Source organism: Scardinius erythrophthalmus (genome assembly GCF_964197995.2).
Source record: "Scardinius erythrophthalmus genome assembly, contig: HAP1_SCAFFOLD_716, whole genome shotgun sequence".
In the NCBI taxonomy this organism is placed as follows: Eukaryota; Metazoa; Chordata; class Actinopteri; order Cypriniformes; family Leuciscidae; genus Scardinius; species Scardinius erythrophthalmus.
The window spans coordinates 1-13,973 of NW_028295905.1; the positions used below are offsets into that span (position 1 = coordinate 1).

Below are 13,973 nucleotides of genomic sequence, written 5' to 3' on the forward strand. Positions count from 1 at the left end.
GATACCTCTTGTTTTGACTGAGAATGGTAAACAACACATGCAGCCATATTGGAGGAGGGGCTTTACTAGAGCAATTGAGCCAAAACACAAGTTTTATGGGTAGTGGGTGGGAAAGTGTCAAGTGTGGCTAATGCGGTTTAAACCAGACTGAACCCTGCAGAATTACTGATGGGTAGGCCGGGCCCTGCTTTGACTGTATCTTTCAGTGGTATTAAACACGATGGTCTTGCTGTATCCATGGGCCTGCAAAAGATGAGGTGAGTCAGAGGAAGAATATATTATTTTGAGAGTAAAAACATTTAGCAAATATATTGGATCATACAATATTTTGTAATATATGACACATACTAGAGTATTTGTACATTTGATATGGTGATTGTTGGTATTTTATGGTATATGAAAATGATTTTCCTCTTCCTTTCACTTTCCCCTCTCATTAACTCAACTTCCTCCACAGACTGGACTCATTAGGACTGAGTTGAGATAACTGCATGCTGGGTTTTCCTGTGAAACTCTAATAAGCAAGTAGTACTGCAGCAAACACCAGCTCAGACGCACACCGAGCAGCATGTTCAGGTACACACCTCCCTGGCAGGTGCTGTGTAACAGCCTGGATCGTGATTTTAAGGTAAGGTTGTACACATACATGTTTCAAGAAGTGCTTGTATGTTAAGGCTTAAAGAATGATTTTATTCTACAACAATAAATTGACAAACTAGCCTCACTTGCCCAGCTTTACAAAATATTTAAAGTTTTATGCATATATGGAATTTCAGTCATCTGTAAATAAAATAAAAAAAATGTGTATGGTACAATACTTGTGTATTTTAGTGTTTTAGTATTTTAGTGTATGCTTTTATTAAATAGTTTAAAAAAATCATTGTTGATGTACAAGTCAAGTCAAATACTTTAATACATTTTAATGTGGTTTGGCAAAGAAATATTTACCTAAAAAAAAATATATATATATATTGTAATGTTTTAACGCATATAAATAAACACTATAATTTTTTAATTAACTTAAGGGTATGTTTACAAGACAGCGATGTACTAAAAACAGAAAAGTCTTTCCCTTGCGTTTTTCGCGTCCAGACTACAACGTTGTCAAAGCAATCCCTTTCACACGAAAACTATTAAAAACGCTGTTTTATGCAAGCAAGGCCAGTAGTTGGCGGTCACTTTGTGCCTATCTATCAGTATGCCTATCTATAGACTGGACATGTAACACGCATGGCATAACCGTTTTCACAAATCCACATTTTTGTAGTTTACATGGAAACAATAACGGTATTGTTTACAAAATCTTGCATTTTGAAACCCGTTTTCAAAAGTTTGCATTTTCAGCCCCCCAAACATAAATGCGTCCCCCTTATTTTTTGCAGGTCAAGTGTGTTCACGTAGAGGCCAATGTGAATAAATCTAGATTTAACTTAAAAGAGAAGTCAAGATAGTCTATGCATGACCTAACGTTTTATTCTTTTCCAAAACAAGGCAATTTGAGCATTATGGAGCGCTAACACTCTCATGTACTGTATGATTCATACACAAAGCGAGGAGGGCGCTCTCTCACAGAAAGCCCAAACGAATTTGTAGAAGTAATAACTTATGGCGTTCCAGGAAATCCCTTATATGGACAAAGGCATCCAGCTATTGGCTGTAGCAGCAGCTGAATAAAAACCAGAAACATTTTGACTGATGAAACGTGAAGACAATAAACACACGAATGCGACAATATATGGTTGTGTGTTTTTCAGGCCATCTCAATGTATTTATTGACAATAAAGTATATGATGTACATGAGTGTAATGATGCTGAAAATTCATCTTTGATTACAGGAATAAATATAATATAATATATATTCACATAGAAAACAACTATGTTAAATTGTAATACTATTTCACAATATTACTGTTTTTACTGCATTTTTTTATAAAATAAATGCAGCCTTGGTGAGCAGAAGAGACTTTCAAAAACATTAAACAATTGTTATGTTTTCAAACTTTTGATAGGTAGGCCTATTGTATATTTTCTGCCTTATTCTGTCATCTTTTTTTTTTACATTGTATAAAATACATGAGGATATTAGTGGTTGTTGTACAGCTGTGTATTTTATTTCTTACCTAATTAAAAGCAAGTGATCAGATCAAAAATAAAATGTCAATTAGACAAAGGTCAGATAAAAACTGGTATTACACCTGACATTTCTGTCCCCCTTACTTCTGAAATGATGGCTAAGCCCGAGTTTTTAGTTTAAAATGGTGTCACATAAATGGCCCCTGCCATACTGCTGTGTTCTTATCCACTAGATGTCAGGATTTGTATTTTTCAATTCCCAGAAACGTTTGTGCACAAAGGTGAAAGGACTCTGTAATAGACACTTTTTTTAGTTAAAAAGTTACTGGGGATGACTTTTACTTGGCCATAAAGTCTGGAATGTAATATATGAGTGTCATGCTCTTTATTTTTCACTCATCAGTCTGCTCTGACCCAAGAGTTTTCCTCCACTCACTGCACAGCTAAAATGACAGCTTCAGCTTTAATTTTAATTGCACTGTTGTTGTTGTCCTCACTACAGTCCATACATCGTAGTTAACAAGAATGTTTATTAATTTTTTCAGGCCCGTTAAGCATCTCTAATGTTAACCATCAGATGGTTGTGTACAGATGGATCAGTAATAAGCTTTTATATTAATCTGCCAGGTGCCAATTCTTCCTCAAAACCCATTACACAATCTATCAGTCTGTTGCACTCCTTCAGTCTGGGTGTGGGGTGTGTCTATGCTTGCATATATGATATATTAGCTGAACTTTGTCAAGTCAGTGCAGTAAAGACAGAAGTGCCTTCTTCATGTGACACTACAGGCTCTGATTCCACTTCTGATGTCAGAGGGTGAGTGTTGGTCATTTTTTCTTTGGCTAAAACGTTTTTTTGAAAGTCTTGTTACGTTAGAATAAATACATTTGAAAAGATAATTTGTAAGAGAGACAGGATATATAAGATGCCTAAATCAGAGAATAGAGTGGCCTATATAGTAACCAGTAAATTAAAAGAGTAGAACTTTGACAAATTACTTATCAAAGACAAAAGTACTTATCTCAATATTATAATCTTTTTAATAGCGGGAATGTTTTCACTTTCAGACATTTTATTGTCACTGTACGCTAAAGGTTGATCAGGTTGAATATGGTTATGCATCTTACAATTGTTTTTTATAGAGTACTTAGATTGCATCTGTCTGGAAGAAAATAAAAAAGCAGCTTGTGCACCTACTTGTGCTTTTTATGTTGTGTCCATTCCACATTCCACTGAGCATCTATCAAAACATGGCTGTTCTGTTATCAGTGGTTGTTAAAATATGGGTCACCATCATGAAATTGCATTTGGATCTGGAAATCAAACTGTTAAAAAAAAGTTTTATTAGGTAAAGACTCCCTGTAATTTGACTTGCATGATTCTATGCTTTGGTCAACACACTGTAAAGCTACAGTACATTTTCTGCACATTTTGGGACACCCCTCAAACAGTCTGAGCCAATCAGCACAGGCAGAGCAGCGGTTTCCAGGAAATCAGTTTATCAGCGGTTCACAGTTCACAATGTCACACATGGGCACACACTGGCAGTAAGCAAAACTCCCTTAAAACTACGTAAGCTTGTTCAGAGTAGACAGTCTTATCTATTGTTTTGATGCAGTCGCTCAGAGCAGAAAATGTTTTTCCCGCAATGATAAATTATTTTATATAAAATATAGAGTATTACGAATCTCTTCAATAACTTGAGGTGAGTGACAGCTTTTTAAACCTATATCACCAACTGAAGATGTATTTACATTTTCAAATACTTTTGTCATCAGAAGTTATTAGACCTAAATTAGACTAAATAATTAGAAATTATTAAAAAAGAAATTGTTTCTTTATAGGTTTATTAAAAACTTACATCTTTAATTTAATTATTAAAAATCATAAAATATATAGCTTTTAAATAACCCATTGACTGCATTTTTATAATGTATTATTAACAGACAAATGTCTTAATACAAAGTAGAAGATGGGTTAACGTATACTGTAAAAAAGTCAAACAGAAACATTGTTTTTCAGATGAATAGTAGGCTGAGTTGATGAAACCATATCAATTTACCATGATTTCACTATAGTAAGGATTTTTTTTTTTTTTTTTTGGTAAATTGAGGAAATGTTAATTCTAAACAATCATGGAAATGCATTGTATAACAATTATGTCAGTTGTAGTTATAGTTTTTAAAACTATTAATGTTGACCATAGTAACCATAGTTTCCACTAAAATAACAGTTACTATAAAACTGTGCTAGCTTGGAGTTAGCCATCAACATAAAGAAATTAAACAAAATTGTACAAAATACCAAAGTTAAAACATGGTTACTCTGCAAGAACTATGGTGTATTTTCACAAGGGACAAGTGTATTGAAAGTGAAAGTGTATTATCTCCCTCTATGTATTATATTTTTTTAACATTTTTAAATTACTTTGTGTACTTTTTGTGTAATGTTATGAGTGGAAAATGTTTCAGAAAAAAAAATCTAAATGTACATTGTAAATGTTTTTCACTCATTAGACACAACTTGCTAAACCTTTTAAGCTCAGACATCTTAAACCTTGTATGTTACATATCTGGAGATACTTAGTCACTTTTACTTACACACTACACACATATATGTCAAACATCTGATACTCTCAACACACTCCAGTAGTCAATCTGTTTTCTTTCGTTTTTTTTTTTTTTTTTTTTACCCAGAGACAGGCATCAACTGTGACAGTCAACCCATATGATTCATGCACACACCCCTCAGTAGAGGAGCAGGCTGTGATCCATTCCCGTCCTTCTTTAAGACCTCTACTTCCCAGGCCTGCCCCAAACCATCCACTAGTCCCCATGACTAGCAACCCAAAGCGTTGGGTAATAAAGCCCTTCTTCCCTAAGCTAGAGCAGTCAGATTTGCGCTCCATATTGAGCCCTACTGGTCAACCACAGTCGCTAGAGAACACGTGGGGTAGCAGTCAGGACGGTGACTCTTTCAGGTTCAGTTTGGAAAGCATAACAGTAACAGGCATGCAGCCCACTGTGAAGGGGTCATCTGGCAGTGGTAAAAGCACCCCAGACATGATGGTCCAGGCCCGGCAAGTGTCTGTGTCTGAGGATGGAAGCGACAGTGAGGACTGGATGGCCAATACCCAAAGCAACCCCGGCAGCCCTGGAACTGCCAGCAGCACAGGCTCACATGTTGGGTTCTATTCCTTCGTAGATGACCCAGCAAGCCCAGAAGCAGAGATGAATGAAGTCTACATGATTTCTCCAAAAAGACAGGCCAAACTGAATACCTTGAAGGAGAAGAGCACCTTTAAGCTGCAGACGTACACAGAGGAAAAGAGACCTGGAAGGCTATTCGAAGAAACTAACGGCGATGACCGTTACAGAGTTAAGGATGCCTCCACAGTGAATGAAGAGGAGGAAAATCAAGATCGAATTGAGATCATCCGGAATCAGGCACCCAAGAATAGCCCTGCCCTTAAAGAGCAGTGGAGTGCCTTGGAACATCTGGACCTCAGTAGCATGCCACAAAGGCTCCTGGATGGGTTTAGTCTACGCTACAAACCAGTGAGTGCAAAGACCGAACAGGCCAGGGTTGAGCCTGGCACCATAGACAGTGAGCAAATTGATTTCAATGCAGCACGAAAGCAGTTTTTAATGATGGAAAGATCAAAACAGAATCCCTTCCAACAGAGCCCTCAGCAGCTTACTTACTCCCCTAAATTGCGAGGACAGTCTCTATCCTCAACAGCCAACATCTTCACTCCAAAACAAGTAAGCAAAGAGAACAGCCAAGAGGAGAAGCAGATCCCACTAGCAACACAACAAGAGGCACAAGTAAAGACTGTAACTGTGACTGAGGATCCAGAAGATGGTGTTCTGAGTGGTGCCATAGATGATTTTGATTCTGGTCTTGGTGACCGAAGTGGAGGCTACACCAATAATTGGAGCATTTCGAACGAACCTTCCATTTCAGAGATGGAAAGTAGCATGACAATGTTTAGTGCAGATGAGACTCCCATTCAAAGGGAAATCAGAATTTCCCAACAACGTGAAGAGAGTCTACGGCGATCGAGGGGTATTTTGCGCTCAGACAATTCAGAGATGGTGGAGATTAGGACAAAGCCAATTCTGACCCTGTCGTCTTCACAGGTGAAAGCTGCAAAAGCCAAAGAAACAAACCGAGTGAGTTTCCTTATTCAGAGAGAGCTTGAACTTGAGAAACAGCGACATAACCCACAAAGTGTTTCAAGTCACCATATTCGAGAGAACCAAGTACAGGACAAGAAGTCATTTGATTCACAACCCGATGAAATTTTAATCACATCTACAAGGACAAGTTTAAGAGAAAGTCCCTCAAATGATGTAGAGCAAATAGCAGTCTCTGAAAATGACATCTGGATTACAGAGCAACCTGTACTAGTAGATGAAGTTGACATCTCAGATTCAAAGGAGTTTCTTTCGCCTTGCTGTCCTCATCGACATCCTAATGAATCTATGCTTCAAAGAAACACTGACAGCAGCACTTTTGGAAACCAAACCCAAATGAGTGCATATTCAGAGGAAAACAACCATTCTAAAGTAAGGGTATATAAAGAAAATGGTGTTGACAGCCAAACCAATAACCTCAGAACAAAAAAAGAGCCATCCTGGATTGCAGAAAACAACAACAGCATGTTAGGAAAGAACAGATTATACTCTCCAAATATTCCGTCCCCACTGGATCCCAAAAAAAATAGTTGGTACACTCCTACAAGGAGATCTCACCTTGAGCACACCAACTGGAGCCCCAAAATGCAGAATGCCCCAGACAGCATCCGCCAGGAAATTGAAGAGGACCTCAGGCGTGAACAAGAGCTCCAAAATTTGAGAGAGTCTTTCTCAGTACTCCCCTCAGCACCCATGACTTCAGTGCCTACTTCCTCTGAACCCAGGTCTCCATCATATTGTAGTGAGGAAACTGTGTTCTCACCACAAACTCCACATGGGGACATAGCAGAAGTGGATTCTGTAATTCCAGAAAAGAAGACTGATTATAGTTACCCTTATTCCTGGAGTCTGGACACTTTCTCTGTCTCTCGATTATCCATGGCAGGTAAAACTGTTCAGTCTCACTGCACTCAATTCATGGCAAACATAAACATAACAAATGGGCAAAGGGGGACTGCAAATAGGCACTATTGTCTGTTGTCTTATTATTCTGCACAATATTTGGGGCAAATGCATTTCATAACTTTCTTGTTTATAGCTAACTGATTAACTTAAGTGTTAAATGTTTATGGATGTCAGCAGCACAAAGGAATGAAAAAGAATTGCCAACTTAGTTTCTGAACTTTGGACATGACATGGCATTCTGCTTCACTGAAGAATGATTAATCATTTACTTTATGGATGTAAATGCACATTTCAAATTAAAGACTGTTTTTCAGACAATCCAATGCATACATGCTATGTCTTGTTTTCCCATATAATTTGTTCTGGTGCTTGGCCCTCTTCATATAAACCATGAATTCATGTCAGGCCGAGGTTACAGTACACTTATCAGTACAGAATCTGTATCCACAATGAAATTAAGATTACATTTCAACAGATTTATAGTATGTTCAGATGTATTTGTTTCAAAAATGTTCAGTGGAAAACATGAAACAGTATTTAAACATTTGAACTGTAATCCAGAGAAAAGGAATGGGGAAACAAATTACTTGTTTAAGTAGGTGAATGAATCATAATCATAATCATAATCTCTTGGTTTTCTTTATCTCTCCAGATAAAAGTCTACAGTTGTCCTCACAACAACCCAGTTCCAGACTGCCCTCTATGTCAATTATGACACCCCAGCCATGGGGAAGCCAAAAACCTATGTCCCCAACTGTTACCAGAGTAACCCCCATCAAGCCCTTGAGCACACTTGCCGATGTGTCATCACCTGTCTCCCAGAAAGGTCTGACTGAGACACTGCTAAAGGACTTTGAGGACAGACGTGTCAAACTGAAGCTGGAAGAAAGTGCAGTGAGTGAACTCAGTCTGCTGAATTTCACATTTACCATGTTTCTTTCAGGAAACACTTTGATATCACAAAGCTCCTAAGTAAATAGCCCTTAAAGGGATAGTTAGTCCAAAAGATTAAAATTGTGTCATCATTTAAAGCTGCAGTCCGTAACTTTTTTGGGTTAAATACTATCCAAAATAAATTTTTGAGCAAGTACATAACCAGCCAGTGTTCAAAACTATCTGCTTGCCTTAGCTCGATTCAAAACGGTAAGCTTGTAATAATGTTTTTAACTCCAGTGGTACTGGTGGATTTCCGCAGGAAATTCGAGCATGTCTTTGCGTCATTGCGTCATATCTGTACACATTAAGAAGGAGTCTCGGCTAGTAGGCTATATTGCGTGTGAGGATGTTGGAGGTGGAGATATAGCCTTTTCTCACAGCACTTGATATAATTAAACTTATCAATTTGATGGCGGATCCAGAAAGGTTCAAACGACAATCACCAGTGACAACTGGAGATTCACCCGTTGTAAAATGCAAAAGACTTCGGAGTGGCTACATAAAAAAAAAGACTGCAACCGGGCCCATGCGAAAACAAGGATAAATATCGGAAGGGCTTTTGTAAGGTGGCGTAAACTCCGTGTTTTGAAGGGGTTCAAAATGGACACAGAGACGGCTTTTTTTCTGCTGGACAGGTAAGAATCAGTTCTAAGGAACATTCATTTGTTGGTATGACAATTAGAAATTAGACTGCACAGAAATGGAAACTGAACTACAGGTAGCCCTAATACACATTAAATGTAGTCACGCAATGCTGATGTTGTTAACATTAACAATATGAGAACAAAGTATAATTTGCACGGTTTGATGTGATATGATAAGCAATCGTTAGATTTAATCGGCGTGATTTACTGCAATGCTTTTTACCCTTAGTTGGTCAGAACAAAAGTGGATGTTACTTGCTTGTTCAGTTGACATTTTCATGTGAAAATTCTTATGTTGGTCATACTTCCAAAAAGTAGAATCTGTGATTCCGAATGACAGTATCCACACCGGCACGGTGACTGACAGCCGCACAATCTCTTCAAAAAATTGGATTCAACCGAGCTGTGCCGTGCTGAGGCACAACCCACATAAAGTTGATAATTCCGCGAATAACTGCGATTGCAGATTTCAAACAGAGAGGAAAAACTACGGACTGCAGCTTTAATCATCTAATTTTCATTTTTGGGTGAACTATCCTTTTAATGTCATTCCAAATCCAAGGAAGAAAAAAAAAAGTAATATATCTTTGAATAATATCATATATTTAGTAAAATACATATATACAATAGATACAGTTTTAACAATGTATTTAGAGACGATAAAAAATACATATAATTTATCAATTTTTCTTTCCTCATTGTCTCTTAGTACGCTGGGATCCAACCTGTTGATGCTGTAAACAACGAGGTGAGATGAGGTTTTCTATGTCAAGTGCCCTCTGATAAAGATCCAGTTTGATCATGTTGTGTAACAGTGGTTTCTCCGCAGGTCGTAGAGGCCACCCGTGTAACAAGGCATAAAAACCAACGAGCCCTGCAGTGGGAGGCGGGCATGTACGCCAACCAGGGGAGCTAATGAATCATCATCGATATAACCGGATGCACACCTGAAATCATCTTCAGACAAGACTAGTTTTAATACCAAATTGCACTTGCAGACACACTACTTGTGCCACCTCACCATATAAAGTCAATGAACGTGAAACATGGATGGGCATCTCATTCACAGTTTTGCTGGCTTTTTAGAATCAACTGGCATGGTGGAAATAGTGTAGGTGTGGAGAGCATCTTGCCTGCTTGGGGTGAATTGCATGCATTCGCTTCTGCAGAGAAGTTCTAGCAAATTCAATAATGAAAACTTTCTTTATCTCTTTCTCCGCCCAGTACATTAACAGTAACATTTAACTATCATCCTTTATTCTTTTAAAAATACACATTTATAAAAAATGAAAATAAAAGATCAAACTGTAGTGCAGATTATTCATTGACCTTCATCAGTGCTTAAATGGACAGGTCAGCTTGCTTTTTATATGAGGAATACAACAAATTAAGAAAAGTATAATCACAGAGCCAGTTTCCATACGCAAAGAGGAGGGCCTAAGAAATCTGGACCTGGACATGAACTCATTAACACACACAAGCCTGTTGATCTAACAAAGTGGTCTTTGTTTTGAAATAATGTTGAATCTTGCTTTTTACTGAAAAATGTAAAATATTAATAGAATATTCCTTTTGTATTGAATTTTGAAGATTCAAAAAGTTGCTCTGGAGATTTTTGCAGTATTGTAAATGTGATATGAGAATTGTCTTTTTTAAAGAGAAAAATTTACAATCTAGTTAAAGATTATACATTGTAAGTTATGTCATCATCACTCAGAAGAGTTTTGTATCAATAATAGTCTGGTATATCTAAATTAACTTAATAGATGTATTCTGTGTTGTTAATAAAAAATAATTATAATACACTAATATTAAAAATATATAATAAAATGCTTGATTTTAGTAAAGATGTTTCATTTAGTCAAAAATATTTATTATATTTTTGTAGAACATAAGATTTGCTACAAGATTCAAGGGCCTGGAGAGTGATTCCCAACCAGTGGCACTGCAAAAGATTTTAAGCGAAAGAGAGAACAAAAATAGATTAAACTAATTGAGATAAATGTTATGATATTTGTATCACTTCTCACTTTTAAGGAAATCAAACATAATGGAAAAGGAAAGGAAATAGGGTTGTATACATTTGCTGAGTAGGTTTTACAATCACAGTATTTCTTTGTTTATTGTTTCTTATTTTTAACATAAATAATGACTGACTTTATAAGTATATATGAGCTAAGCTGAATGTTTGGTGTTTATCAAGGTGTACTTGAGCCTTATTAATTATGTTGGGACACATAGACAAAAAAGGTTGGAAAACACTAGTCTAGTAATTGTGAAAAAAAAAATTGATTAAAAAAAACAAACAATCAAATGATACATTTTTACCGAGTGTCTTGACTTGTTTGCTAATTACTACTATGTTAACAAGTTCCACTAATATTCTCAACCCACTCATTAAGCACTGTCAAAATCTGATACACCTGCAGAATAATCTTTTCTTCACATGGTCTCAGGCTCCAGTCCATCTAATGAATACCTCTGTGCAATATTTCTGTTAAATTCAAGTTAAATGTGGTGTTCTGTTGTTGTTGTTTTTTTCTTTCTTTGAATGCCAGCACATGTATGACTATGGCACTACAGCGCCTCCTAGTGAATAAACTCTATTAACATGATTTTTCTAAATCCTTGCAACGTAATATGCTTAATTGTTTGGTAATTCAGTGGCAGTGTCATAAATATGTCTACACAACAGCAGAACAGATTAAATGAAGCCACAGATGCTAGACAAGACTCAAAACCACCTCTGAACGAACCCTTTTGTATTGATATCACTTTGTTTTTAAGCTCTCCGAGGTGAAATGGAGGGAATCTCATGTAGATGCATTCGCAAGCAGCAACAAGTTTCCTTTTAAAATCACTTTCACTTCAATCACACAGCTTCTATCCTGATTTAAACTAAGTTCAATGCCAAGCGGGGCTTTCCACACTTTCACATCAATTAAAATCCATTTCCAGTAGATAAAACCTGTGAGTATATTGTGAGATTTGTTTCTGTATTTTAACATCAATTTTCATATTAGCCTGTACTAGCATTTAAATGCATGAGTGTACTGTTGTACTGTTGTTCTCTTTCTATTTATTTCCATGCAACATTAATGTCAATAATATGGAAATATATGGGATAGTTGTCACACTCTTTTACTAAAGTGAATATTTCTCCAGGTGGCTTTATTTTTGGACGTTTATTTTTTACTTTATCCAATATGCAACATTGGAATATATTCCAATATTTGGAATATACCAAAATATGTTTGGCTTTATTCTGTAGACACACACCTTAAAGTTGCTTCCTAAATGTTTTCTATATAAAAAAAATCAGGAGAGATTGTATACAGCAAAAAGACATATGTACTACAACCTGAAGTTGGACATTTTACAATTATACTAAAAGGGGCCATTTTGATTTGAGAATATTTGGTATACATACATACATATATAATGCCCGTTTTTGGTGAGTATCCTCATAAGCACAGTCTCAAATGAGTTTTAAAATGAGTTAGGATTTCGAATTGAAGGTCTTGAAAAAAGATTTGGGACAAAATCAATTGTGTGTCAAATCCGTGTCATGTCATGTTGCATTAGGTCTTAAAGTGACAGCAGCTTAATATACCTGCTGCAATCTGTGTCATTAATGTTAATCAATGTTAGTGAAAGTTCTAGTAAATTGAGACGCTTACAAGGATGTCATATTTCTAGTTTACTTAACCCTCTGGGCTTCTTCGCCCGAAAACGGGCGAAAACTTGAACGTTTCGAATTGTTTAATTTTTTTGCTTCATCGGATGGGGGTGAAACTTGGTGACTTTTGTTTTATTACCTATATGAACACACAAAAAAATCAAGGAGATGATTCTGATATGTTAAAGGGTCGTAAAAAAAAAAGTCACACTTAGCTTCCTCCCGCCCGAAAACGGGCGACATAGGAAATGAATGGGAAATACGAAAAAATAGGAAAATTCAGAGAAACTTTTGGTGGTACAAGCTACAGATCAGCCACTGTGCTGAAAAAAGTGTACAGCAATGAAGGGGTGACACTCTAGAACATCAAGAGTGCAAAAAAGACACCCTCCCCCCCCACACACACACACCCACACACACACACACACACAAACACACACACACACACACACAGAGAAATGAACTGGTAAGACTGAAACAGCAAATTTTGCCCCAAACTATATAAAAATGATATAATCATAATAACTCCAAAACTATAGCAAGGAGAGTCAAAAGGTAGGTATCGTTTGAAAGAACTCTTTTTAAATTTTTTGAAAATATAAATTACATTACATTTGGACATTGTCCCGCCAAGAAACGGTGGATAAAAGACAATATATATATATAATTTTTATTATGATTTTGCATATCTTTCATATTTGTCATGGAATAACTCAGGAAGGAAATAAGGTAGGAGGAAAATTCTTTTTTAGTGAAGTCCCCCCATGTTAGCTGCATCTGGATAAAAAAATAATAATTTTTGGATAAAGGAATCAAAAATTACAGCATTTTGAAAAGAGATAGCCTTTTTGTACAGTCTTTCACACCCCCTCATGGGCATTTTTTTCTCCATGAAGAATATCTTGTCATAGAAGCAATAGATTGTGTTAATTTTGGGCTCATTTTAATTGTAATAATATGCTGTAAAAAATGAAGTGCCATTTTCAATTATCTGAGAATGTTTCATGAGCTGTATGTACAATAATGTACATTGCAGTACATTATTTTATAGATTATGAAAAAAAGAGAAATTCTATGTATCAGCAAATAACTCAGCAATACTTAAGAGTTTTTCAAAGTGGATACATTCACTGTAAAGTTCAGACTCTAAGCTTTCAAATGACATCAACTTTGTGTTTATCAAGGCAAGATTTTTGAAAAATATGGTAATAAATATTTTCGCAGCTAGGTGGCGCCTGCTGGCGGTACACTTGGTTTTAGAGGGATTACTCAGCACTCGTTAGGAATTAATACATTTAATTAGATGCATTAAAAAGCTGAGATTCTAAGCTTTAAAATGATATATAATTTGTGTTGTTCCATTCAGTGGTTGATTAGTAATAAATTGTTTTCTTTCCGAATGGGAATAAATCAAATAAATAAATAAAAAAGCTATAGGCCGCCTATAGGACATGACACAAATTAATAAATTTTGAAGCCACTAGGTGGCGCTCTTCTCACTAGGAATATTTTTTTTTTAGGCCTGCACTCTAATT

At 36.3% G+C, this 13,973-nt stretch overlaps 1 protein-coding gene across 2 annotated transcripts; it reads left to right on the top strand.

The window, feature by feature from the left end:
• Window positions 1–2,819: 2,819 nt before the first annotated feature.
• LOC308686737 (uncharacterized protein) lies at window positions 2,820–11,381 on the top strand. Of its 2 annotated transcripts, none has more exons than XM_081395171.1 (5): window positions 2,820–2,890; window positions 4,771–7,159; window positions 7,832–8,073; window positions 9,469–9,507; window positions 9,589–11,381. In XM_081395171.1, exons 2-5 carry the CDS (start codon window positions 4,909–4,911, stop codon window positions 9,673–9,675), a joined length of 2,619 nt encoding a protein of 872 aa, XP_081251297.1. In that variant the 5' UTR covers window positions 2,820–2,890; window positions 4,771–4,908; the 3' UTR covers window positions 9,676–11,381. The 2 variants fall into 2 exon arrangements, with proteins under 2 accessions (XP_081251297.1, XP_081251296.1); XM_081395170.1 differs by lacking the exon at window positions 2,820–2,890 and adding an exon at window positions 3,659–3,779.
• Window positions 11,382–13,973: the final 2,592 nt, after the last annotated feature.